This window comes from Eulemur rufifrons, chromosome 19 (assembly GCF_041146395.1).
Source record: "Eulemur rufifrons isolate Redbay chromosome 19, OSU_ERuf_1, whole genome shotgun sequence".
In the NCBI taxonomy this organism is placed as follows: Eukaryota; Metazoa; Chordata; class Mammalia; order Primates; family Lemuridae; genus Eulemur; species Eulemur rufifrons.
Genome location: NC_091001.1, coordinates 81,823,676 through 81,845,900, shown reverse-complemented (window position 1 = coordinate 81,845,900; position 22,225 = coordinate 81,823,676). Strand labels below are relative to the sequence as shown.

Below are 22,225 nucleotides of genomic sequence, written 5' to 3'. Positions count from 1 at the left end.
TACTGTCTGGATTACTCTATCTTTGTGTTAAGTTTCGAAATCCAGAAGTGTGAGTCCTACAACTTTTGTTTCTTTTTCAACACAAAGTCATTTGTGTTTCCATATGAATGTTTGAATCAGCTTGCCAATTTCTGCAAAATAGCCTGCTGGGATCTTGCTAGGGATGGCATTGAATCTGTGGGTCAGTTTGGGGAGTATAGCCGTCTTATAGTAAGTCTTCCAGTGCCTGAACATGGGATGTCTTTCCATTTATTTACATGGTCTTTAATTTCTTTCAACAATGTTTAATAGTTTCCAGAGTACAAGTCTTGCGCTTTTGTGAAATTTATTCCTTTGGATTCCTTAGTTTTAAGACTATTTTTACTGCACATGTTTGATGTTTCCAGAATTTAGATAAATGGCTTTGGGATCTGTTCTAGAAGTGGGCACCATGAGTCGGGGTGGCCTTGTCCCGGTGGGGGTGTGTGGGGGGCATGGTGAGTAGTGGTAGACACGGTCACCAGACTAACTCGGGTCTAGTTTTAAACTTCTGTGGTGGGGTGTGGATTCCTTTCCTCCGTCACCAAAGCTCATTTAAACGCCCACACCTGCCCTCCACACACACTTATTAGGCACTTACTATATGCTAAATGCTTTACCTGGATCACTGAATGCTCAGAACAAGCCGAACTTACGGGATTTTATGATCGTTTTACAGAGAAAGAAATTGAGGCCTAAATAGATAAAGTCACCCTCCTAGGGGGAGATGAGCACTGGGACTTGAGTCCATGCTCTTAACCACAATCCCACACCTGCCTTGAGGTGAGCTACATCTCCCTCTCTCTCTCTCTCTCTCTCTCTCTCTCTCTGTGCTTTGCTTTTCCTGCACAGTCTTTTTCAAGGAGGTTTTCAGTTGTAAATTCATAAAGGTGACTGTAAACCAGGCAGTTTATTAGGTAGTGGATTCTTCCAGGCTCCTTGTGGCAATGGTGATGGGTTGTCTGGAGATGTTGAGACAAGTGTGATAAATTTTGCCAAAATGTGCCAGCCCACACACTAATTATTTTTTACTAACCCAGCTGTACTCTTCCAGGTGTATCCACATAGTGGATCGTGGGAATGGGATCCTTATTTACTGGCCCTTTAGGATGAATCCTTCATGTGCTGAATCATTACTGCCTCTGGCTGGGAAGTTACACATTATTTGCAAAGCTGGTTTAGAAGATTTACTATTAGAAGTAATTAAGAAATTCTGAGAAGCTGGGAGGGGACGCTCTTTGCTCCTGGGAAGGGACCTGTCACATGAAGGAGATTTGTGACACCCTCCTCCCCATCCCACCCCCAGCAGCGCTTATCTCTGCAGTAGAGTCAAGCAGGTTAATAATTTGAAGCCCAGAGAGTTTGTGGGGAGGAGCATATGGACTCCTGCTTGCAGACCAGTTTGCACTCTGGGAGCCTGAGCTCTTCCTGCTTCCTCCCATCAGGTTTCTGTTCCCCTGCACAGCGGGAGGCTGGCACGTGACAACACCCAGTGTAGAGCGCCCTCCTCTCTCCCCTTTCTCCTCCCCTTCACATTGGCCATCGGGGACTTGCTCTCCCTGACCTCTCAGGGCTTGAGTGCTTTCAGCTGGAGAAGTCAGGAAGCCTTCTCCTAGGAGTTGGGGGCTTGCATTTGTGTCGTATTTTATACTTTTCCAATCAGTGTGGTTTTTACTTGCCTTCCAAATCCCTTATTTGAGGAAACTGAGGCACAGAGAGGTGAAGTGAGCCGATGAGTTAGCAGCACAGCTAGGAAGAGATTCCAGGTGACCTGGCCCCAGGTTTGGGGCTCAGTGCGATCCAGGACCTGCCATGTGGGAACGCAGAGCCCTGGAGTAGGACATCCTGGGGAGTCACTGTGTTCACAGCAGCCAGGAATGAGAAGCCAAGATGCCCTTCCCTCCCTCCCAACCCCCAGGCCTCAGGTGCAACCCAGAGCACCAGCGCAGGCTCTGCTCTGCTCCAGCTGAGCACGGTGCTGCTGGAGACAACAGCTCAATTCAACATAAAATTCACTCACTACCTGCTTTATAAACCAGATCTGTGTACCATGATAATAATTGTGCTATTTACTGCACCTCTTACATGCCAAGCGCTTTATTATAATCATTCTTTTAACAGCACGTATGTGTGTTGACCACGTGCTAGGGGCGTGGTGATTGCTAAGATAGACACGTGGTGTGGCCGGCCTGGGGCTTATATTCTGGAGGGGGCGGTAGACCATGGGTAGTTACAATAACGTGCTGAGTGGTTCTGACAGTGTGGAGTCGGAACACATAGGGCAGGCACCTCGCCTGGACACGTTTGCAGAGGAGGCATGAGTGGGAGTGTGGCAAGCAGAGGGACGGCGCGGATCATGGCACATTAGAGGTCCTGGGAGTTGTCCGGTATGTCTGGGATGTGATATATGGAAAGGAAGACCGACCTAATGACACTAGAGAGGTGAGCAGGGGCCAGGTCATGAGCAGCACTGAAGGCCCTGGTAAGGATTTTGGTTTAAAAGGCCTTAGGCAGGGACATCATTTTTGATTTGCATTTTGAAAAATCAATGTGGTTTGGGGGAAGGGGTTTGAGTAGGGCAGGTTGTGAGGCAGAGAGCCCAAGGAGGAGGATGGTGGCCTTGGACCAGCCCAGGATGGCACAGGGAGAGCAGAGAAATATCAGAACGTAGGAGTCCGATGTGAGTCCCAGGTTTCTGATTTGAATACTGGGTGGAAGGTGGTGCCCATTTACTGAGATGGGAGACAAAGGAAGAGGAAGGGCGATGTCGTAGTTGTGCAGAGTTTGAGCTGCGAGATATGCAAGTGCTCAGTGGATAGTTGGATATAAGGACACGGAGCTCGGGGCCAGGTTTGGCCTGGAGATAAAACCGTGGGATTTGCTGACATATAGACGATGCCTACAGAGCTCAGGTGAGCCAACTGTTGTCATTTGGGAATGAGGGCCAGGTGTTGGCAGAGCTTCTGGTTTAAAGAAGTAGAGGGTGTCAGCCTAGCAAACGTGCCAGGGTGCAATCACTTACTAACCGAATGACCTCGCTAAAGCCACTTCATCTTCCTGAGCCTCAGTTTCTCACTGGCAAAGTAGGAACAATAATGGTGCGTACATACCTCATAGGGTTGCTTGAAGATTAAGTGATTTAAACTTTGTAAAGTACTTAGTATGGTGAGCTTTTGATTATGTAAGTACATGTTAAAGAAGCAATACGTGGATACTGGAGCAAACAAATACTGTCGTGAAGTGAAATGACCAGAGGGTGTAGGGTGGAGTCCCGAGGAGAGCAAACCAAGGAGCGGGGCATTGTGGAGCTGAGGTACATGAGTATTTCTAGAAGGCTGGATTAGTCAACAGTGTCAAAGATGCAGAGATCAGATAATATTACATAAAGACCAAAGTGTCAGTTGACTCAAGCAGCAACGCCTTAGAAACCCTGCAAGGCGGGTACTATTTTACTGATGAGGAAACGGAGAGCTTAGCAAGGTCTTGCAGACGCCCTACCTCATGCAGCGGGAAGTGGGGATGCTGGGATGGTGCCCAGGTGGTCAGATTCCCAATCCCTGATCCCTCCTTTCCTCCCTGCTTCTGGGTGAGTTAGCAAAGGATTTTTCCAAGATTTCTGAACAGCAATAGGGACTGTTTTCCTTCTTTTGCCTAGAGCAGAGGAAATAGTTTTCCCTCTACTTCTGAAATATCCTTTCTCCTTCCTTCTTGAGATGGACAGCCTGAGGTTTATGTTATTTTCAAGAGGATGTCTTATACCACATGTAGGAGCAGAGCTTTTCTATTTCCCAAACAGGGCTTTTTAGGTAAACGGGCCCCATAATGTCAGCCATCTCAAAGTGGAACCAAATTCAAAGTTTTATGAATTTGGATATTATTAATGTTGACTTGAGTCCTTTTTTTACGCAGAGCAGCAAGTTGCCTAAGAAGAAAAGAATTAAAAGATGTCCAGTGGGAGAAACCAGGACTGCATGATAGCCTGGGAGTTAGGAATCGGGACACAGTGTACAGAATCCGTGGCACCTGTGTGGGTCACCAGACCTAGCGAAACCAGGCTCTGTGCCCATTTTTGCATCTGGCACCTGGGAGGCTTAACTGGAGTAAAGAGGGTTAACTGTTAAAATCTGGAGCTCCCTTTTCTCCTGGTTAGGAGAATAAATAGCACGAAGCAAATATTTTTCAAAAGTAAATCTTGGATCATCTGGGTGATAATCCAAATTAACAGCATTTAAAATGACTCTCAGAAAATACCCATCCAGCTTTTGCTGTTTTGTCTCATCAAGCAGTGATAACATCTCCTATTATGACCAGGGCTGCACACCTTCTCTGGGGTACACATTTCTCAATTTTAATGTCAGGTTACTACTTAGCAATGCTGAGATCCCGAATTGAATAAGGACCCCATGAAGAAAACGACTAGCTTTATGCTAGAAAATCAGTGCCCAAAAGCTTAATGTTTACCCACGGTACTGTCAGAGGCTGCTTGGATGTCTTTAGCTGTTTGTACTCTGCCCGGACCAGTGTTCACGCTTGTAAAGAACAGCACCACCTGGGGGTGGACCCAGGTTGTGTGGGGTCTGAAGCTTATTAAAATTTAGGGCCACCTTTGTACTCTTCTTAGAGTACAGAAAAATCAGCGTTTATTTAGGATGAGAAAAGAATGGGAGTAAGAAAGTCTGATTGAAGTGCGAGAGACCTTGAAGCCTAAGCTTGGTTAGCGTCATATTAAGTTTGCTCATGAAGCCACTGAGAACTTGTTCTACAAATACGCCCCTGCGCACCCCTCCCCGCCTTGCCTGCTCTCCTCTGGCCCTCACTTCCTGCTCTCCAGCTGCAAATCCTTCCCAGGGCAAATCCTGCTATTTTATCCTCTTATATTACCGCATTCCTCTTTTTTTTTTTTTTTTTTTAAATCACAACTTTATCAGAGCCGTGATTTAAATATTTTTGCATTACCGTTTGATTGGCTGGCTGAAGACTCTAAAATAATCCAGGAGGCCTAGGACTGCATCTGTGTGTTTTGCTCATGGTTGTAGTTCCAGGGCTAAGCAACCGGCCTGTAGCTATAACTCAAATACTTATTGAATTGAATGAATTTGCTAAGAGGTAAAGAGGCTAGTGAGAACAAATTTGTGGGTTTTTGTGCCCCAAGAAAAATTTCACTGGGTAGAGACAGCTTGAGGTCCTCTCGGTCACCTGTATCCACTCTGGGGATTATCAGCCCCAGAGCCTGCTTTTAATAGGAAAAATTGGTTGAAGTTTTACAAAATCTCAGCTTAAAGGGAAGTGACATCAGTAGTATAACCCTTGCCGTTAGTCTCTGAGACCTTTGATTTGCAGTACTCTAGAGACCCCCTATTCACATGCAGATAGAAGAAACACATATCAAACAAGTGATCTGTGAGACAGCTGTCATATGGGATCTGTGGCTCTGTTCCCTCCAAAGGTGAAAATTGCATGCCCTTGAAGCCGGCCCTACACCTGTGACTACATGGAATGAACGGAAATCCCATTTTAACACTTCCTTTCCTCCTCCCATTTGCTCACACCAAGAAGCTGTCTTATCCAGTGCCCTCTCTAAATTTCTCACTTCTGCTTTCCTCTGCTCAGGCTCCTTCCCTGGAGGGCCCCTAGTCTTTGGTCTACATCTCTCATCTAACCACTTCTCCAGACCGGTCTTGATCTCCCTAATCTTTGACTTCAGCATTAAAGATGCGTGGGACACAGGCAGGCCACGACAGTGCTCTCAGTGGCAGGTGGGGCAGAGGGGAGGCTGAGCAGGCAGTCAGTACTTTCTCTCCAGCAAGGGGTGTTGGAGAGTGGGGCAGGAATGGAGAGAAAGCCAGGGACATTCACACAATAATTTTGGTACCCATCACACACCGTTGGAAGGAATTCTATCATCAAAGAATAAAATGTGTGAGAACTATTTTAGCTCAGGATTAATTTCTTTGTAAACTTAAAGCCAGTAGCATAGTGGCTTCTTTGAATAATGTGTAGTTCATCTTTGTTATCTGAGTGTATTAAAGACAATGCTTTCATCTGAGTTCTGCCACTAGATCCTCACTGTTCTTAATTGTTTGCTTGGTTCACAGTTGATTCTGTCTATTTTGTCTTGGGTTCCTTCCATATTATTCCTAATAAGAGATCTTTTAACACCTAAGCACTTTACCTCTCATTTGCCTTCCTGGTAAGGACTGAAATATTTAGCCATTGAACAAATGGTTATTTTCTTTCAGTTTGGAGTGACCATTAAGAAGTTGGCCTTAAGGGAGTTGAGAAATTGTCCCAGTTTCACCTGGGTCCTATCTTTCATTATTGTTGCATTTTTTTCTTTCTTCTTTTTTTAATTTCAGGATATTATGGGGGTACAAATATTTTGGTTACATGTTATGACTTTGCCTCACTCACGCCAGGATTAGAGGTGTGCCCTTCCCCATACAATGCTCACCACATCTGTTAGTTGTGAGTTTACCCCCCACCCCCTCAACCCCCAATGAATATTACTACCATGTGAGCACTTTAGTGTTGATCAGTTAGTGCCAATTGGATGGTGAGTACATGTGGTGCTTATTCTTCCATTCTTGTGATACTTCACTTCAGAGGATGGGCTCAAGCTCTATCCAGGAAAATATAAGAGGTGCTAGATCACCATTGTTTTTTGTAATTGAATAGTATTCCATTGTATACATATACCATATTTTATTGATCCACCCATGGATTGATGGGCACTTGGGTTGTTTCCACATCCTTGTGAAAATAGTGAATTGTGCTACTGTAAATATTTGAGTGCAGATGTCTTTATTATAGAATGTCTTTTGTTTCTTTGGGTAGATGCCCAGTAATGGGATTGCTGAATCAAATGGTAGTTCTACTTATAGCTCTTTGAGGTATCTCCAAATTCTTTCCCGCAGAGGTTGTACTAATTTGCAGTCCCACCAGCAATGTAAGAGTGTTCCTATCTCTCCACATCCTTACCAGCATTTGTTGTTTTGGAACTTTTTGATAAAAGCCATTCTCACTGGGGTTAGGTGATATCTCACTGTGGTTTTGATTTGCATTTCCCTAATGATTAGCGATGTTGAGCATTTTTTTTATATGTTTGCTGGCCATTATTCTGTCTTCTTTTGCAAAGTTTCTGTTCCTGTCCTTTGCACAGTTATTGATGGAGTTGTTTGATATTTTTCATGTTGAATTTTTGAGTTCTGTATAGATTCTTGTTATCAGTCCTTTATTGGATGTGTAGAAAGCAAATATTTTCTACCATTCTGTAGGCTGTCTATTCTCTCTAATGATAGTTTCCTTGGCTGTGCAGAAACTTTTTAATTTGATCAAGTCCCATTTATTTATTTTTGTTGCTGCTGTGATTGCCTTGGGAGTCTTCTTCATAAATTCTTTGTCTACGCCGATGTCTGAAAGAGTCTTCCCTACATTTTCTTCTAGGATTCTTAAGGTTTTATGCCTTAGGGTTAAGTCTGTTATTCATTGTGAATTGATTTTTGTAAGACGTGAGAGGTGTGGATCCTGTTTCAATCTTCTGCACGTAGCTATCCAGTTTTCCCAGCACCACTGATTAAAAGAGATTCTTTTCCCCAGTGTATATTTTTGTCTGCTTTGTCAAAGATTAGATGACAATATATAGATGGTTTCATATCTGGGTTCTCAGTCCTCTTCCAAAGATCTATATCCCTGTTCTTGTGCCAGTACCATGCTGTTTTAGTTACTATAGCCTTACAGTAAAGTTTGAAGTCTGGTAGACTGATAACTCCCAGTTTGTTCTTTTTGCTTAAGATTGCTTTGGCTATATGAGGTCTTCTCTGGTTCCATACAAAGTGTAGAATTATTTTTTCTAGATCTGTAAAGAATGATGATGGTACTTTGATAGGGATTGCATTAATTCTGTAGATCACTTTGGGTAGTATGGACATTTTAACGATGTTGATTCTGCCAATCCATGAGCAAGGTAGATTTTTCCATCTGTTTACATCTTCTACAATTTCTTTTCTTAGCGTTTCGTAGTTTTCCCTGTATATGTCTCTCATTTCTTTCATTAAATATATTCCTAGATATTTACTTTTCTTTGAGGCTATTGTAAAAGGTGCTGCATTTTTTATTTGATTTTCGGCTTGACTGTTATTGGTGTATATGAATGCCTCTGATTTATGTGCATTGATTTTTGTATCCGGAGACTTTACTGAATTCCTTTATCAATTCCAGGAGTCTCTTGGTTGAATCCTTGGGGTTTTCTAGATATAATATCATATCATTGGCATAGAGTGAGAGTTTGATCTCTTCTGCCCCCATTTGGATGCCATTAATTTCCCTCTCTTGTCTAATTGCTCTACCAAGGACTTCCAGCACTATGTTGAATAGAAGGGGGAGATGGTGGGCAACCTTGTCTGGTTCCAGTTCTAAGTGGGAATGTTTTCAATTTTTCCCCATTCAGTATGATATTGGCTGTGGGTTTATCATATATGGCCTTAATAATTTTAAGGTATATCCCATCTATGCCTATTTTGTTAAGAGTCTCTATCACAAAGGTGTGCTGAATTTTGTCAAATGCTTTTTCTGCATCTTCTGAGAGAATCATATGGTCTTTGTTATTGCTTTTATTTATGTGGTGAATTGCATTTATAGATTTGCATATGTTGAACCAGCCTTGCATCTCTGGGATAAAGCCCACCTGATCATGGTGGATTATTTTTTTGATATGCTGTTGGATTTGACTTGCTAAAATTTTGTTGAGGATTTTTGTATCTATATTCATGAGGGATATTGGTCTGTAGTTTTCTTTTCTTTCTTTCTTTCTTTTTTTTTTTTTTGAGACAGAGTCTCACTCTGTTGCCCGGGCTAGAGTGCTGTGGTGTCAGCCTAGCTCACAGCAACCTCAGACTCCTGGGCTCAAGTGATCGTCCTGCCTCAGCCTTCTGAGTAGCTGGGACTACAGGCATGTGCCACCATGCCCGGCTAATTTTTTCTATATATATTTTTAGCTGTCTATATAATTTCTTTATATTTTTAGTAGAGATGGGGGTCTCGCTCTTGCTCAGGCTGGTCTCAAACTCCTGAGCTCAAACGATCCACCTGCCTCAGCCTCCCAGAGTGCTAGGATTACAGGCGTGAGCCACCATGCCCGGCCAGTTTTCTTTTTTTGTTGTGTCCTTTCCTAGCTTTGGTATCAAGGTGACATTGGCTTCATAGAATGAGTTGGGGAGGACACCATCTTTCTCAATATTGAATAATTTCTGTAGTATAGGTATAAGTTCTTCTTTGTATGTTTGGTAAAACTCAGAAGTGAACCCATCTGGTCTGGGACTTTTCCTTTTTGGAAGGTTTTTAATTGCTGTTCCATCTTCTGTGCTTGATATTAGTCTGTTCAGGGATTCTATTTCCTCCTGGTTGAACTTAGGGAGGTTGTATGTTTCCAGGAATTTGTCCATTTCCTCCACATTATGTAGTTTTTGGGCATATAGGTTTTTATAGTATTCAAAGATAATGTTTTGTATTTCTATGGTGTCTGTTGTGACCTCCTTTTTCATTTCTAATTGAGTTTATTAGAGTCCTTTCCCTTCTAGTTCTTGTCAATTTAGCAAGAGGGCTGTCAATTTTGTTTATCTTTTCAAAAAACCAGCTTTTGGTTTTATTGATCTTCTGCATAGTTCTTTTATTCTCAATTTCATTTAGTTCTGCTGTGATCTTACTTATTTCTTCTGCTAGGTTTGGAATTGATTTGCTCTTCCTTTTCCAGTTCCTTAATACAGTTTATAAATTTGTTGATTTTTGAACTTTCTGTTTTTTGGATGTGAACATTTAATGCTATTAGTTTTCCTCTTAGGAATGCTTTTGCTGTATCCCACAGGTTTTGATAGCTTGTGTCCCTGTTATCATTTAGTTCAAAGAATCTTTTTATTTCCCTTTGTATTTCCTCCTTGACCCAATAGTCATTCAATAATAGATTGTTTAATTTCCATGACTTTGTGAGGTGGTATTTCTGTTGGAATTGAACTCTAATTTTATACCACTGTGATCTGAGAGGATACATAGTATAATTTCTTTTTTTTTTTAATTTGTTGAGGTCTGATTTGTGACCTAGTATGTGATCAATTTTGGAGAAAGTTCCAACAGCTGATGAGAAGAATGTATATTCGGCTTTATTTGGGTGGAATGTTCTGTAGATGTCTGTTAGACCTTTTTGGTCTAGAGCTCTATTTAAGTCCATTATTTCTTTGCTTATTTTCTGTTTGGAAGATCTGTCCAGTTCAGTCAGTGGGGTGTTGAAATCCTTGGCTACTATGATGTTATTGTTTATCATGTTATTTAGATCAAACAGAGTTTGCTTTATGTATCTGGGTGCTCCTGAGTTGGGTGCATAAATATTAAGAATTATTAAGTCTTCTTATTGGACTTCCCCTTTCACCATTATATAGTGGTCATCTTTGTCCTTTCTTACTTTTGCTATTTTAAAGCCTATGCTATCTGTATAAGTACCACGGGCTAACCGATTGCACCAGTGGAGCTCCAAGCTTATGTTATATGAAATAAGTATAGCTACCCCCACTTTCTTTTGGATTCCATTTGTCTGGAGGATTGTTTTCTATCCCTTGACCTCGAACCTGAAAGCATCTTTGTGGGTTAGATGCATTTTCTATAGACAGCAGATACTTGGCTTGTGAATTTTTATACACTCTGCCAGTCTATGTCTCTTCAGAGGACAATTCAACCATTCACATTTATTGAGAGGATTGACATTTGGGGTAGATTTCTGTTCATATTGTTGGGTGAATTCCTATTGTTTTGGTTTACTCCTTGAGCCATCGTGGAATCCAGGTTCTAGACTTTAACTCTTGAGTGACTTTACTTTGAGTGTCTCTTGCGCTGTTCAGTGTATAATGCAGGTCTGAGTACTTCCTATAGGGCAGGTCTGGTTTTTGCAAATTCCATCAGTGTTTGCTTGTCTGGGAAGGTCTTTATTTCTTCCTCATGGATGAAGCTTAGTTTTGCTGGGTAGAGAATTCTAGGTTGGCCATTATTCTGTTTTAGAAGATTGAGGATAGGCACCCAGTCTCTTCTGGCTTGTAAAATTTCAATTGAGAAGTCTGCAGTTAGTCTGATAGGTTTTCCTTTGTAGATTATCTGCTATTTTCATCTCACTGCTCAAAGGATTGCTTCTTTTGTGTTTACTTTGGTCAGCTCAATAACTATGTGATGTACCTTTTCACATCGAGTCTCCCAGGAGTTTTGTGTGCTTCTTGTATCCAGATATCTAGATTTCTGGCTAGGCCAGGCATATTTTCCTCCAGTATTCCATGAAATAAGTTTTCCAGCCCTTGTGTATTTTCTTCTCTGTCTGGGATGCCTATGATTCTTATATTTGGCTTCTTTACATAATCCCACATTTCTTGTATGTTTTGTTTTTGTCTCTTGTTTCTGTGTTCTTTTTCTTCATCCAATTTGTGTAGCACATAGGCGTTATCTTCAAGCTCTGAGATTCTTTCCTCTGCATGATCCATTCTATTCTTGAGGCTTTCCACTGTGTTTTGTAGTTCCCTAAATGCGTCTTTCATTTCCAGAATTTGTTTTTTTTTTTTTTTTTGTAGTATTTCAGTTTCTTTAGAGAATTTTTCATTCATTTCCTGTATTGTTCTTGTGGCTTCTTTATGTTGGGTTTCTATTTTCTCTTCAATTTCATTGACTTTTCTTACAATCCATATTTGGAATTCTTCCTCTGTCAATTTAGTCATATCATATAAGTTAGCATTTATTGATCGAGATAGAATGTTTTCTTTTGGGGGTGATTTTCTCTCTGATCTTTAATGTTTCCTGTGTCATTGATTCTTTCTCATCAGGCTACTTTGTGGAGAACTGGGGGTGCTGGATTTGGTTTATGGCCTTATCTCTAAGTCCCCAAAGGGACAATCCTTGACAGTGCTGGGGAGATGCATGCTGGTCCTGCATTGCCTAAGAGGTGTTTTAGCCTGTTGGGTTACCTCTGACCTGTTGTCTTTACCTCTTGCCAAAGGAGATTAGTGAGTTTGGACCCCTTGCTTAAGCTCTCAGGTGGTGAATCACTCATGTGTGTGACTCCGCTGCCCTCCAGTAGTTTGAGATGGAAGGCACTGTGTTGAGCTATGGGGTTACCCTGTTATTGCTTGTAGTTTGCGTGGAGGAGCCAATTATCAAGGTATTCTGATGCCTTTGTGTTGGGCTCTAATCCCCCAAATAGGGTATATAAATGCCCCAATCTTTGGGAAATACCTTGTCACTCCCAAGGGTAACTTGAGTCCTCTTCCCACTTTAGGTGGGGTAAGGGAAACTGGTACCTGCGAGCCTGAGAGCGTATACTTCTGTGGTTGCTTGATCTGCTGCTAGGGGAGAGCTGCTAGTATGTTATTCAGGGCTCTTTCACCACACTTGCGAGGCCGCTCTTGGTAGGGAGTGTCAATTGGTGCAATTGCTGAGGTCTCTGGCCAGGATTTTCCTTCCCAGTCCACAAACCCCAAAGCTGGCAGTGGCCCGGTCGCCAAGGGCAAGCCCTAGTGTTATGTTCTCATCAGATGATCAAAGCCAGCCCACTGGACCGAATCAACAGGCCGCCCCCTATTGCTTAGTTCCAAGGTCCTGCAGATGCATGCTAGTTGCACAGAGAAAGCGACTTTTCTCCCTTCTCCCAGCCTCCAAGGGTGGAGCCTGCCCTGCAGGGCTGGGGCGTTGCCTGAGACTGTTTCCTGAGCTTGCCCTGCTGGGCTGGGGAAGGGGTGGTGCCCAGAACCGCAATGTGCCATAGCGTTTCTTGGCTGTGGACCCCAAAAATGGTTACTGTCCACCCACAGAGAACCAGCACTGGAGGTGACTGCTTGGGAGTCGGCAGGTGCTGGGTTTGGCAGGCTGTCTCAGTGAGCCATCAGCTGTCCCCAATGCTTCCCTGTCCCACTGTCTTATATCAGTCCAGGAGAGGGTCCTGCATGTTCTGTCCCACCCTGTGCCAGACGAATCTTGGGTGGCTTCCGGGGACAGAGCCTCCCTTTTGGCGTTCACCTCCTTTGCTCTGGTCCCGCTGACCACCAGAGGCGTGGTGCCTGTCTCCAAACTCCCTCCTGTGGACCTGAGAAGTGTCCACTCAGACCAGTCCCTCCCCGACCCAGTGCAGACCTAGCTCAGAGCACTGGGAGTTCAAAATGTTTCCCGCTATTGTCCCTTGTCCACATAGCCTGTCATCCCATGCCACAGCTTCACACTGACTTCAGGTGCTTCCTTGCCTGAGTGGATGTGGAGGTCGGTGGAGGAACAGTTGTCCTTCTCTGGGTCAGATCACACTGTCCTGGCAGGCCGGTGGGCGCGGCCGTCCCAAGCTCTATTCCCTACTGTGTATCTCACACTCTCCAGACTTTGTGGTTGGTTCTCCAATTCACCTCTTTTTTCCCCCAGTGCTGCTTGTCCCACGCTGCTTCTCTGCAGAGTCACGATGCCGTTCTTGTGGTAGAGCGAGCCACTCGTGTGCAGCTGTCCGCGTTCTTCACCCCCTACTCTGGGAGCAGAGAACCAGGAGGTCACCACTGCTCTGCCATTTTTCCCCTCCCATTTTTTCTTTTTGAGTGGATTCTCTAAACTTTGGAAACATGCTCATAACATCAATTACAAATGTAATTGTAATTCTGAACTCAAATATGAAGGTGTGGGAGTCCCTAAATACAGTTATTTGAGAGTTCATTATAGTAAGATGCAGCTGTGCTAAATAGATAAAAATAGACTATATGGATACTGTGCTTGTTTTGCATGAAGAAATATCTATTTATGATGATAAGTCATTAACAGACAAAAAGTTTATTAAATGCCATGATAATAATGTATAATTAATGTAACCAAGCATTTTGCTTCTTCATGCTTAGGAAATCATACAGTTCTGGCTTGCAAAGGGTGTTGATGGCTTTAGTTTCGATGCTGTTAAATTTCTTCTAGAAGCAACACATCTGAGAGATGAGATCCAAGTAAATAAGACTCAAAATCCGGTAAAGTTTGCTTTCAACTTTTTTTTTTTTTTTGCCTTTTCTGAAAATTCATCAGAGTGTTTTCTTTTTTAACTTGAGATGCCAATTACAAAGATGAGCTCTGTCCTGTCTCTAGAAAGTACTTTCAACTGTTTTCTTTAGAAATACACAGGAGTTTCAAATGCACATGCCCAGATGTTTCCTTCTACTAGTTCCTCCAAAGCGAGGGATCCCTTCAGGAGCCCTTTCAGTGACAAGGGTTCTGTGGACACAGATAGTGAGGACTCTACCAAGGGCCACAAAATGGAGGACATTTACTCAATGCAATTTTTGTCATCTCACTCAGCTCAAGTGAGAAGGCCTAAATTCCACAGGTACTTTTCTCATTATTAAAGGACACATCTTTGGAAGGGAATTAACACTTGCTGAGTGTCTACTATATGCTATGTGCTATTTACTTATGATATTTCATTTAACTCAATATCCTATGACAAAGGTTTCATGATCCCCATTTAGCAAATCTTAGCGAGGTTATAGAGGTGATAAACAGGATTCCAAACCATGCCCATCTCACTACAGAATCTGAGCTCTTCAGGGTTACATACCAGTGATTCCCGACCTTTCCCTATGTCCTGACTGAGAGATGGTATTCACATGCTACCCCATTCCTCCGGTTGACCACCATTCTATTTTCAATGGCCAAGTAGAAAGAAGTTCTAAAATGTGTTCCAAAATGCTGGATTTGTATAGTCACATAATAGAATGTTGTTAGGAAAAAAAAAAAAAAAAAAAAAAGACAGTGACACATAGCAGTATAGGTGAATCTTAGTGAGGTAACGCTTAGTGAAAATCTAAAATAATTACATATAATGTGATACCCTTTTAATAAAATTAAACAAAATGAAATCCATATGGTTATATGGTTTATTATCAAGCTTCTACCTTTTTTCCTGAATAGTAGTTTATGGGTACTTATAAGTTTATTAAAACAAATAAATTAACTACTAAAGAGAAGTCGGCCATGTACAGGCCAATCATGAGAGCATGTCAAGAACCAAAGGTTATGATTAAGCTAATTTTTCTTGCACGTGGTTTCCAGTGAAAAGGGAAAGTGAAGGGAAAAAAGGCTGTATTAGCCAGTTGTCCCAAATAGGAAGAGCTTTTCCTTGGAGAAGAAATCCTGAAATAACCTTGCTAATTATAATGAGATGTCATAAAACAGGCATATAATTGTACTCAATGACACATGATCAGAACAGTGCGTTTCATGTGCTGAGAAGAACTTAAAGAATATGCAATTTCAGAAAAAGACCGATGATTCCAAAAAAAAAAAAAAAAAAAGCTTTCACTTGATTTTTAGCAAGGAAAATTCACTTATAAAAAGGGAGTCCAAAAGCAGGCACATTCCTGTAGCCCCTGGCTACTTGGGATGCTAAGGCAGGAGGATTGCTTGAGCCCAGGAGTTGGAGTTTGAGTCCTCCAGCCTGGGCAACACAGCAAGACCCTGTCTCTACAAAAAAAAAAAAAAAAAAAAAAAAATCCAACGAACAGATGGCCATGTAGGTTTGGGACATCCAGCCAGGTCCAGGCTGTGTCCCATCCCAGGACCTACAACCTTGGGTTGTATGAGGTGTAATCTTTTGCTTTTGATTCTAGGAGATTATTGCAATCCTAGGAAGGCACAGAAATGAGTATCAGAAAAAATTACTGAAACCCTGAGAAAGTGTAACAGTAAGAATAAAAGATAGAGATGGTAAAGAAACAAATTTAAATGCATGATATTAATATTCTTGTGAGCAGATAAAGTCATATAATAATGAGCTCTATAATCATTAAGATCATTTGTCTATAAAAGTGTCTGAAACATTGACAATTAAATGTTCAGGAGGACTTTGTTAAATACATTTATAGTCAATGTTTTGATGTTCAGAAAAAGTTAGTTTGCTAAAATGGGTAAGTGGTAGTTAAATTAGAGAAAAAGTGTTTACTAGATTTATAAAGTTAACAATTTAAGCATCAAATGAAGTAGTAATAGCTGTGAGTAGTCTTCTCCAACCACAAACTATCTTTGTGCCTTGCTTGGCTTGAGCCCTTTGATGAGAAGAGATTGTCTATATTCACATAGAGCCAGCTGTGGGCATGTGACATGTGAAATGATGGTAACCATGCTGTCCTGCCTTTCAAAGGACACGGTCACACACTACTCGGAGCTGTACCACGACTTCACCACCACACAGGTGGGAATGCACAACATCGCCCAGGACTTTCGGCAGAACATGGACCAATACAGCAGGGAGCCTGGCAGATACAGGTAACCATAGAGCACGCTTCCATTCTTTCCAGGCATGGTGTGTGGTCTGCAGCGTATCCCTTTAATTCAGAGGTTAAAGTAATAATTAAACAAATCTGTATATGTTAGGGTCTGGTTGCATTCTCTCATGTTGCATAACTTTGCAGATTTTCAGTTTTCTCTTTTGTAAAATGATGCTAATCACAGTACTTCACAGGAGTTTTGTGAAAATTAAATTAAGTAAAAACAAATATATTAGCTAAATGTTAGCCATGAACTATTATTTTTACCATTATTATTAGAGCTATAGTTTCTTGTACAATATGAATCCATATGTTTCAACAAAACTATAATGTATATTAATATATTACATAAATACATTTATATACATAATGTATATAAAACATTTAAAATTATACTGGGCACATAATAAACACTCAATAAAATTAACTATTGCTAAGTTTATATAGATAACCTAATAAAATCTATAGAAAATGAATTAAAGAAATTTCCCTTCAGAGCTGGGTGTGGTGGTGTACACTTGTGATACCAGCTAGTCAGGAGGCTGAGGTGGGAGGATTGCTTGAGCCCAGGAGTTTTAGGCCAGCCTGGTTAACATAGTAAGATCCTGTCTCAAAAAAAAAAAAAAAAGGAAAAAGAAAAGAAATTTATCCTCAAAGTAGGTACTCTGGTTACTATCTCCATTTTATAGATGAGGAAGCTGAGGCTCTGAATATGCAGGCAATGGTCACACGGGTAGTAATGGCAGAGATGGGATTTGAACTGACATAGTTGGGCTGCAGAGACTGTGCACTTACCCATTAATGTGCAGCCTCAAATAGCTAAAGCCAGCATTGATTGGGGTCATTTCAGGCAACTGTGTCTTCCCCAAAGAGTGTTTGGTTTTCAGCAATTGAGAGTGCACACCAACAATAAGGCAAGACTTCATAAGGACTCAAATGCAAGGGGAAGTTCTTTTAAGGAAACCCTCACCTTATATTTGCAGACATATACTTTAAATTTTAAATGGAGTGATGAGAATTGCTAAAGAAAGTTTTCATGGATGTTAACTGAGTTTTAATCAGGTTTAGAAAGAAGAGAATAATATTGATTGAGATCCAAAAGTGTTTCTTAACTCTTTGGCGTGACCTAGTATTGGGCTAGTCTTGGGTTTATTACAATGAGAAATTGTCCTGGTGACACAGCATGACATTTCTTGGCCATCTGGCTTGACTATGCTTCCTAGTGAGCCCTAACCCTATAAGGTTGATAGCGTGCATTCAGGCTGGACATGGTGGCTCACGCCTGTAATCCTAGCACTCTGGGACGAGGAGGCTGGAGGATTGCTTGAGCTCAGGAGTTCGAGTCCAGCTGAGCAAGAGTGAGACCCTGTGTCTACAAAAAATAGAAAAATTAGCTGTGCACGGTGATAAGCACCTGTAGTCTGAGGTACTCGAGAGGCTGAGGTAGGATGGCGGCTTAAGCCCAGGAATTTGAGGTTGTAGTGAGCTATGATGATGCCACTGCACTCTACTCTAGCCGGGGCAACAGAGCAAGACTCCATCTCCAAAAAACGAAAAAAACAAAACAAAACAATAGTGTGCATTCAGCCCCTACATCTTGTAAATGAGATATAAGCAGCTGCAAAGCATCTTCCCAGTCTTCTGACAGGCCCTAATGACACTGAACCCTCCCAACTCTTACAGGTTCATGGGGATTGAAGCCTATGCAGAGAGCATCGACAGGACCATGTTGTACTACGGGTTGCCATTTATCCAAGAAGCTGATTTTCCCTTCAACCATTACCTCACCACGCTAGACACTCTTTCTGGGAACAACGTGTATGAGGTTATCACATCTTGGATGGAAAACATGCCAGAAGGAAAATGGCCTAATTGGATGGTAAGTCCTCATGCCCAGTGCGGCACATTCAATGCAATCCCTATCAAAATTGCAGGAAAATTTTGAGAGGCATTACAATAAAAAACAGGATTTAAAAAAATCCCAGGAAAAGTAAGGAACCCATAATAGCTAAGACAATCTTGAAAAAATAACAAAGTTGGAGGACTCACACTTCTCCATTTCAAAACTTACAACAAAGCTACAGTAACCAACTCAGGGTGGTTCTGGCATAGGAATAGATGTATAGATGAATAGAACTGAGAGTCTGGAAATATATTTATCATCAGTTGATTTTCAAACAAGGCAATGAAGGAAATAATAGTCTTTGATAGGGATTGCCTTGAATCTGCATATCACTTTTGGTAGTCACTCCATCTTAACAATATTAAGGCTTCCAATCCACAAACACGAATATATCTCCATTTATTTAGGTCTTCTTTAATTTTTTTAATGACATTTTGTATTTTTCAGTGTACAAGTCTTGTACTTTTGGTTCAATTTGTTTCTAAGTATTTTATTCTTTTGATGTCATTATAAATAGAATTTCTAAAATTTTTTTTTTTCTTTTTGAAATGGGGTCTCGCTATATCACCTAGGCTGGTCTCGAACTCCTGGGCTCAAGCAATCCTCCTCCCACCTCAGCTTCCTCAGTAGCTGGGACTACAGGCACATGCAACTGCACCAAGCTAATTAAAAAAAAAAATTATTTAGAGACAGGGTCTTACTATGTTGTCCAGGCTGGTCTCAGACTCCTGGCTTCAAATGATTCCCCTGCCTCAGTCTCTTGAGAAGCTGGGATTACAGGCCCAAGCCACTATACCCAGCTGGTTTCTTAATTTTATTTTTGGATGGTTCATTATTAGTATACAAAAACACAATAGATTTGTGTATATTGATCTTGTATCCTGCAACATTGCTGAACTTGTTTATTAGTTTCTAATTACTATGAATTCCTGAGGAACTTTTTGTGGCTTTTTAAAATTGTATACATAACATAAAACTTATCATTTTAAACATTTAAAAATGTATAATTCAGTGGCATTAAGTACATTCACAATGTTATGCAACAATCACCACTATTCATTTCCGGAAATTTTCATCATCCTGAATAGAAAACCTATACCCACTAAACAATAACTCCTCATCTCCACTCTGATACCCTTCATTCTATTTTCTGCCTCTATAAATTGCCTACTATACCTATCTTATTAAAAGTGGAATCATACAATATTTGTCCTTTTGTTTCTAGGTTATTTTACTTAACAATGTTTTCAAGTTTCCTTCATATGATAGCATGTATCAGGACTTCATTTCTTTTTATGGCTGAATAACATTCCATTGTACATATATACCACATTTTGTTTATCCATTCATCTGTTGGTGGACATTTAGTTTGTTTTCCTCTTTTGGCTACTGGAATAATGCCAGGAATGTTATTCTACAAGTACCTGAGTCCCTGCTTTCAATTCTTTTGGCTCTATACCTCAGAGTGGACTTGCTGGATTATATAGTACTTCTATGTTTAACTTTTTGAGGAATTGCCAAACTGTTTTCCACAGTGACACTCCCATTTTACATTCCCATCAGCAACGTATGAGGGTTCTGATTTCTCCACATCCTCATCAACGCTTGTTATTTATTTTCTGATTTCATCACAGTAGGTGTGAACTGGTATCTTATTTCCCTTTCATTATTGAAGAATAGTTTTGCTTGATACAGAAATCTTGGTTCACAATTTTTTTTCTTTCATCACTTTGAATATGTCATTCTATTGCCATCTGGCCTCCATGGTTTCTGATAAGTCAGTTGCTAATCTTATTGAGAATCCCTTGTATGTGATTTACCAATTTTCTTTGTTCCTTTAAAGATTCTTTCTGTATCTCTTGACAGTTCGACTGGTATGTCTAGGTGTAGGTTTTAAAAATTTTCTCCTACTTGGAGTCCATTCAGGTTCCTAGATGTGCAGAATTGTTTTTCATCCAATTTGGGAAGTTGTTGGCCATTTTTTTTTTTTAATATTATTTCTGCCTCTCTTCTCCTTTTGAGATTCTCATTACACATGTGTTGCTATGAATGATGGTCTCAGGTCTCTGAGACTCTGCTCATTTTTCTTCATTCTGTTCTTTCTGGTTCTGAGACAAGATATTCCTAATTGATGTCTTCAAGTTTTCTGATTCTTTTGCCAGTTCAAATCTGTTAAGTCCCTCTAGTGAATTTTTCATTTGTTATTGTACTTTTCAACTCCAAAATTTCTATTATTCTTTTTCTTAATTTCTCTTTATTGATAATACTTGATGAGACATTGTTAACATACTTTCTTTAAATTCTTTAGATACAGCTTCATTCTTTGAACATATGTATAGTAGCTGGTTTAAAGTCTTTGTCTAGGCCAGGCATGGTGGCTCACACCTGTAATCCTAGCTCTCTGGGAGGCTGAGGTGGGTGGATCATTTGAGCTCAGGAGTTTGAGACCAGCCTGAGCAAGAGTGAGACCCTGTCTCTACTTAAAAAAAAAAAAAAAAAAAAAATAGAAAGAAGTTAGCTGGACAACTAAAAAAATATAGGAAAAAAAAATTAGCCGGGCATGGTGGCGCATGGCTGTAGTCCCAGCTACTGAGGAGGCTGAGGCAGTAGGATTGCTTAAGCCCAGGAGTTTGAGGTTGCTGTGAGCTAGGCTGATGCCACGGCACTCTAGCCCAGGCAACAGAGTGAGACTCTGTCTCAAAAAAAAAAAAAATAATAATAATAAAGCCTTTGTCTAGTAAGTCTAATGATTGGTTTTTCTCAGCAATATTTTTCTGTTGACTGCTTTTTTTTGGGAGGGGCTATGTATAGGTCATATTTTCCTATTTCTTTGCCTGTTTTGTAATTTTTTGTTCAAACTGCACATTTTAAATAATATGGCAATTCTGGAAATCATTCTCCCTTGCCCAGTATTTGTTGTTGTCATTGCTGTCTGTTTCTTTAGTGACTTTCTTGGATTAATTCTTTGTTCTGTGTGGCCAGAGAAGTCTTTGCTTGGTCAGCTACTGATTGCTAAGAAATTCCTTAGATGCCTTGAACCAGTAAGTCTCACAGCCTTTGCTGAAGGACTGTGTGTGTGTGTGTGTGTGTGTGTGTGCGTGTGCTGGAGTATGCTTTCAACACTCTACCAGGCAGTGTACAACTCTGCCTTAGTCTTCACTTTCTCCTTGTACAGAGACTTAATGTAAGTCAGGTGAAAGATTAGAGCCTTCTAGGGTCTTCCTTGGATGTCTGCACAGCTCTCATTGTGCACACAGTCTTGCTCATGAAAGTGGCCTTCTAGATTCCCCGGAATATGTTAGAATCTTTTAAAGTCTATTATGGACATCTCATTCCCCTGGTCTTCTCTTAATTTTTTTGGTCAGCCTCTGGTTAGCACCAATTGGTAATCCTACCACAGGCAGGTGCAATATTAAACAATTGCTGATTGTTTTCTGCAGATGCCCTGGAGATAGGCTGTTGTTTACACAGAGCCAGCTCTGGGATCATAAAACACCCAACCAAAAGTGAGCCACCAGAAAGGGCAAATAGTGACAGTTGTCTAGGCATAGAGCTTTTGGCAAACTTGAAACCCATTCTATCCTTCCAGTGGCTTCTAGGCTGCTGGTTTTCACAGCTACTATAGTTGCAGGGCTGTTGGTTTTCAAGGCTTATCATGGACCTGAGGAGAAGGGCATGAGATTAGGGCAAAATGCTACAAAACTCACTGTTCTTACTGAGATCCAACTGTTTTTCTTGAATAACTACTCCTTGGATTTTTGCAAGCGTCTAATGGGAGATTAAAAAAAAAAAAAAAAAGTGGATTTTTACAGTTTTTGCCAGAATTCACCTTGAGTTTATGGAGATTTTTGGAGGCCCTTACTCTGCCATTCTCACAGTGCCTCCATTATCATAAATTTTATAATGTAGTTTTAGTAGTTATTAATATATTGAAAGTCTCTAATATCATAGGTGACTGGGACCTCTCTCAGCCTGAGAGAGGCCCTGGTCTGTGTCCATTGCTGTG

General features: G+C 41.0%; 1 protein-coding gene across 1 annotated transcript in view; it reads left to right on the top strand.

Annotated features, from left to right (window-relative positions):
* Positions 1-22,225, top strand: part of SLC3A1 (solute carrier family 3 member 1) — a 43,151-nt gene that overhangs the window by 11,632 nt on the left and 9,294 nt on the right. The window contains exons 5-7 of the mRNA XM_069494392.1: positions 13,905-14,024; positions 16,190-16,314; positions 18,000-18,195. Coding sequence (XP_069350493.1) covers positions 13,905-14,024; positions 16,190-16,314; positions 18,000-18,195 — 441 coding nt within the window. The remainder of the gene's footprint in view (positions 1-13,904; positions 14,025-16,189; positions 16,315-17,999; positions 18,196-22,225) is intronic.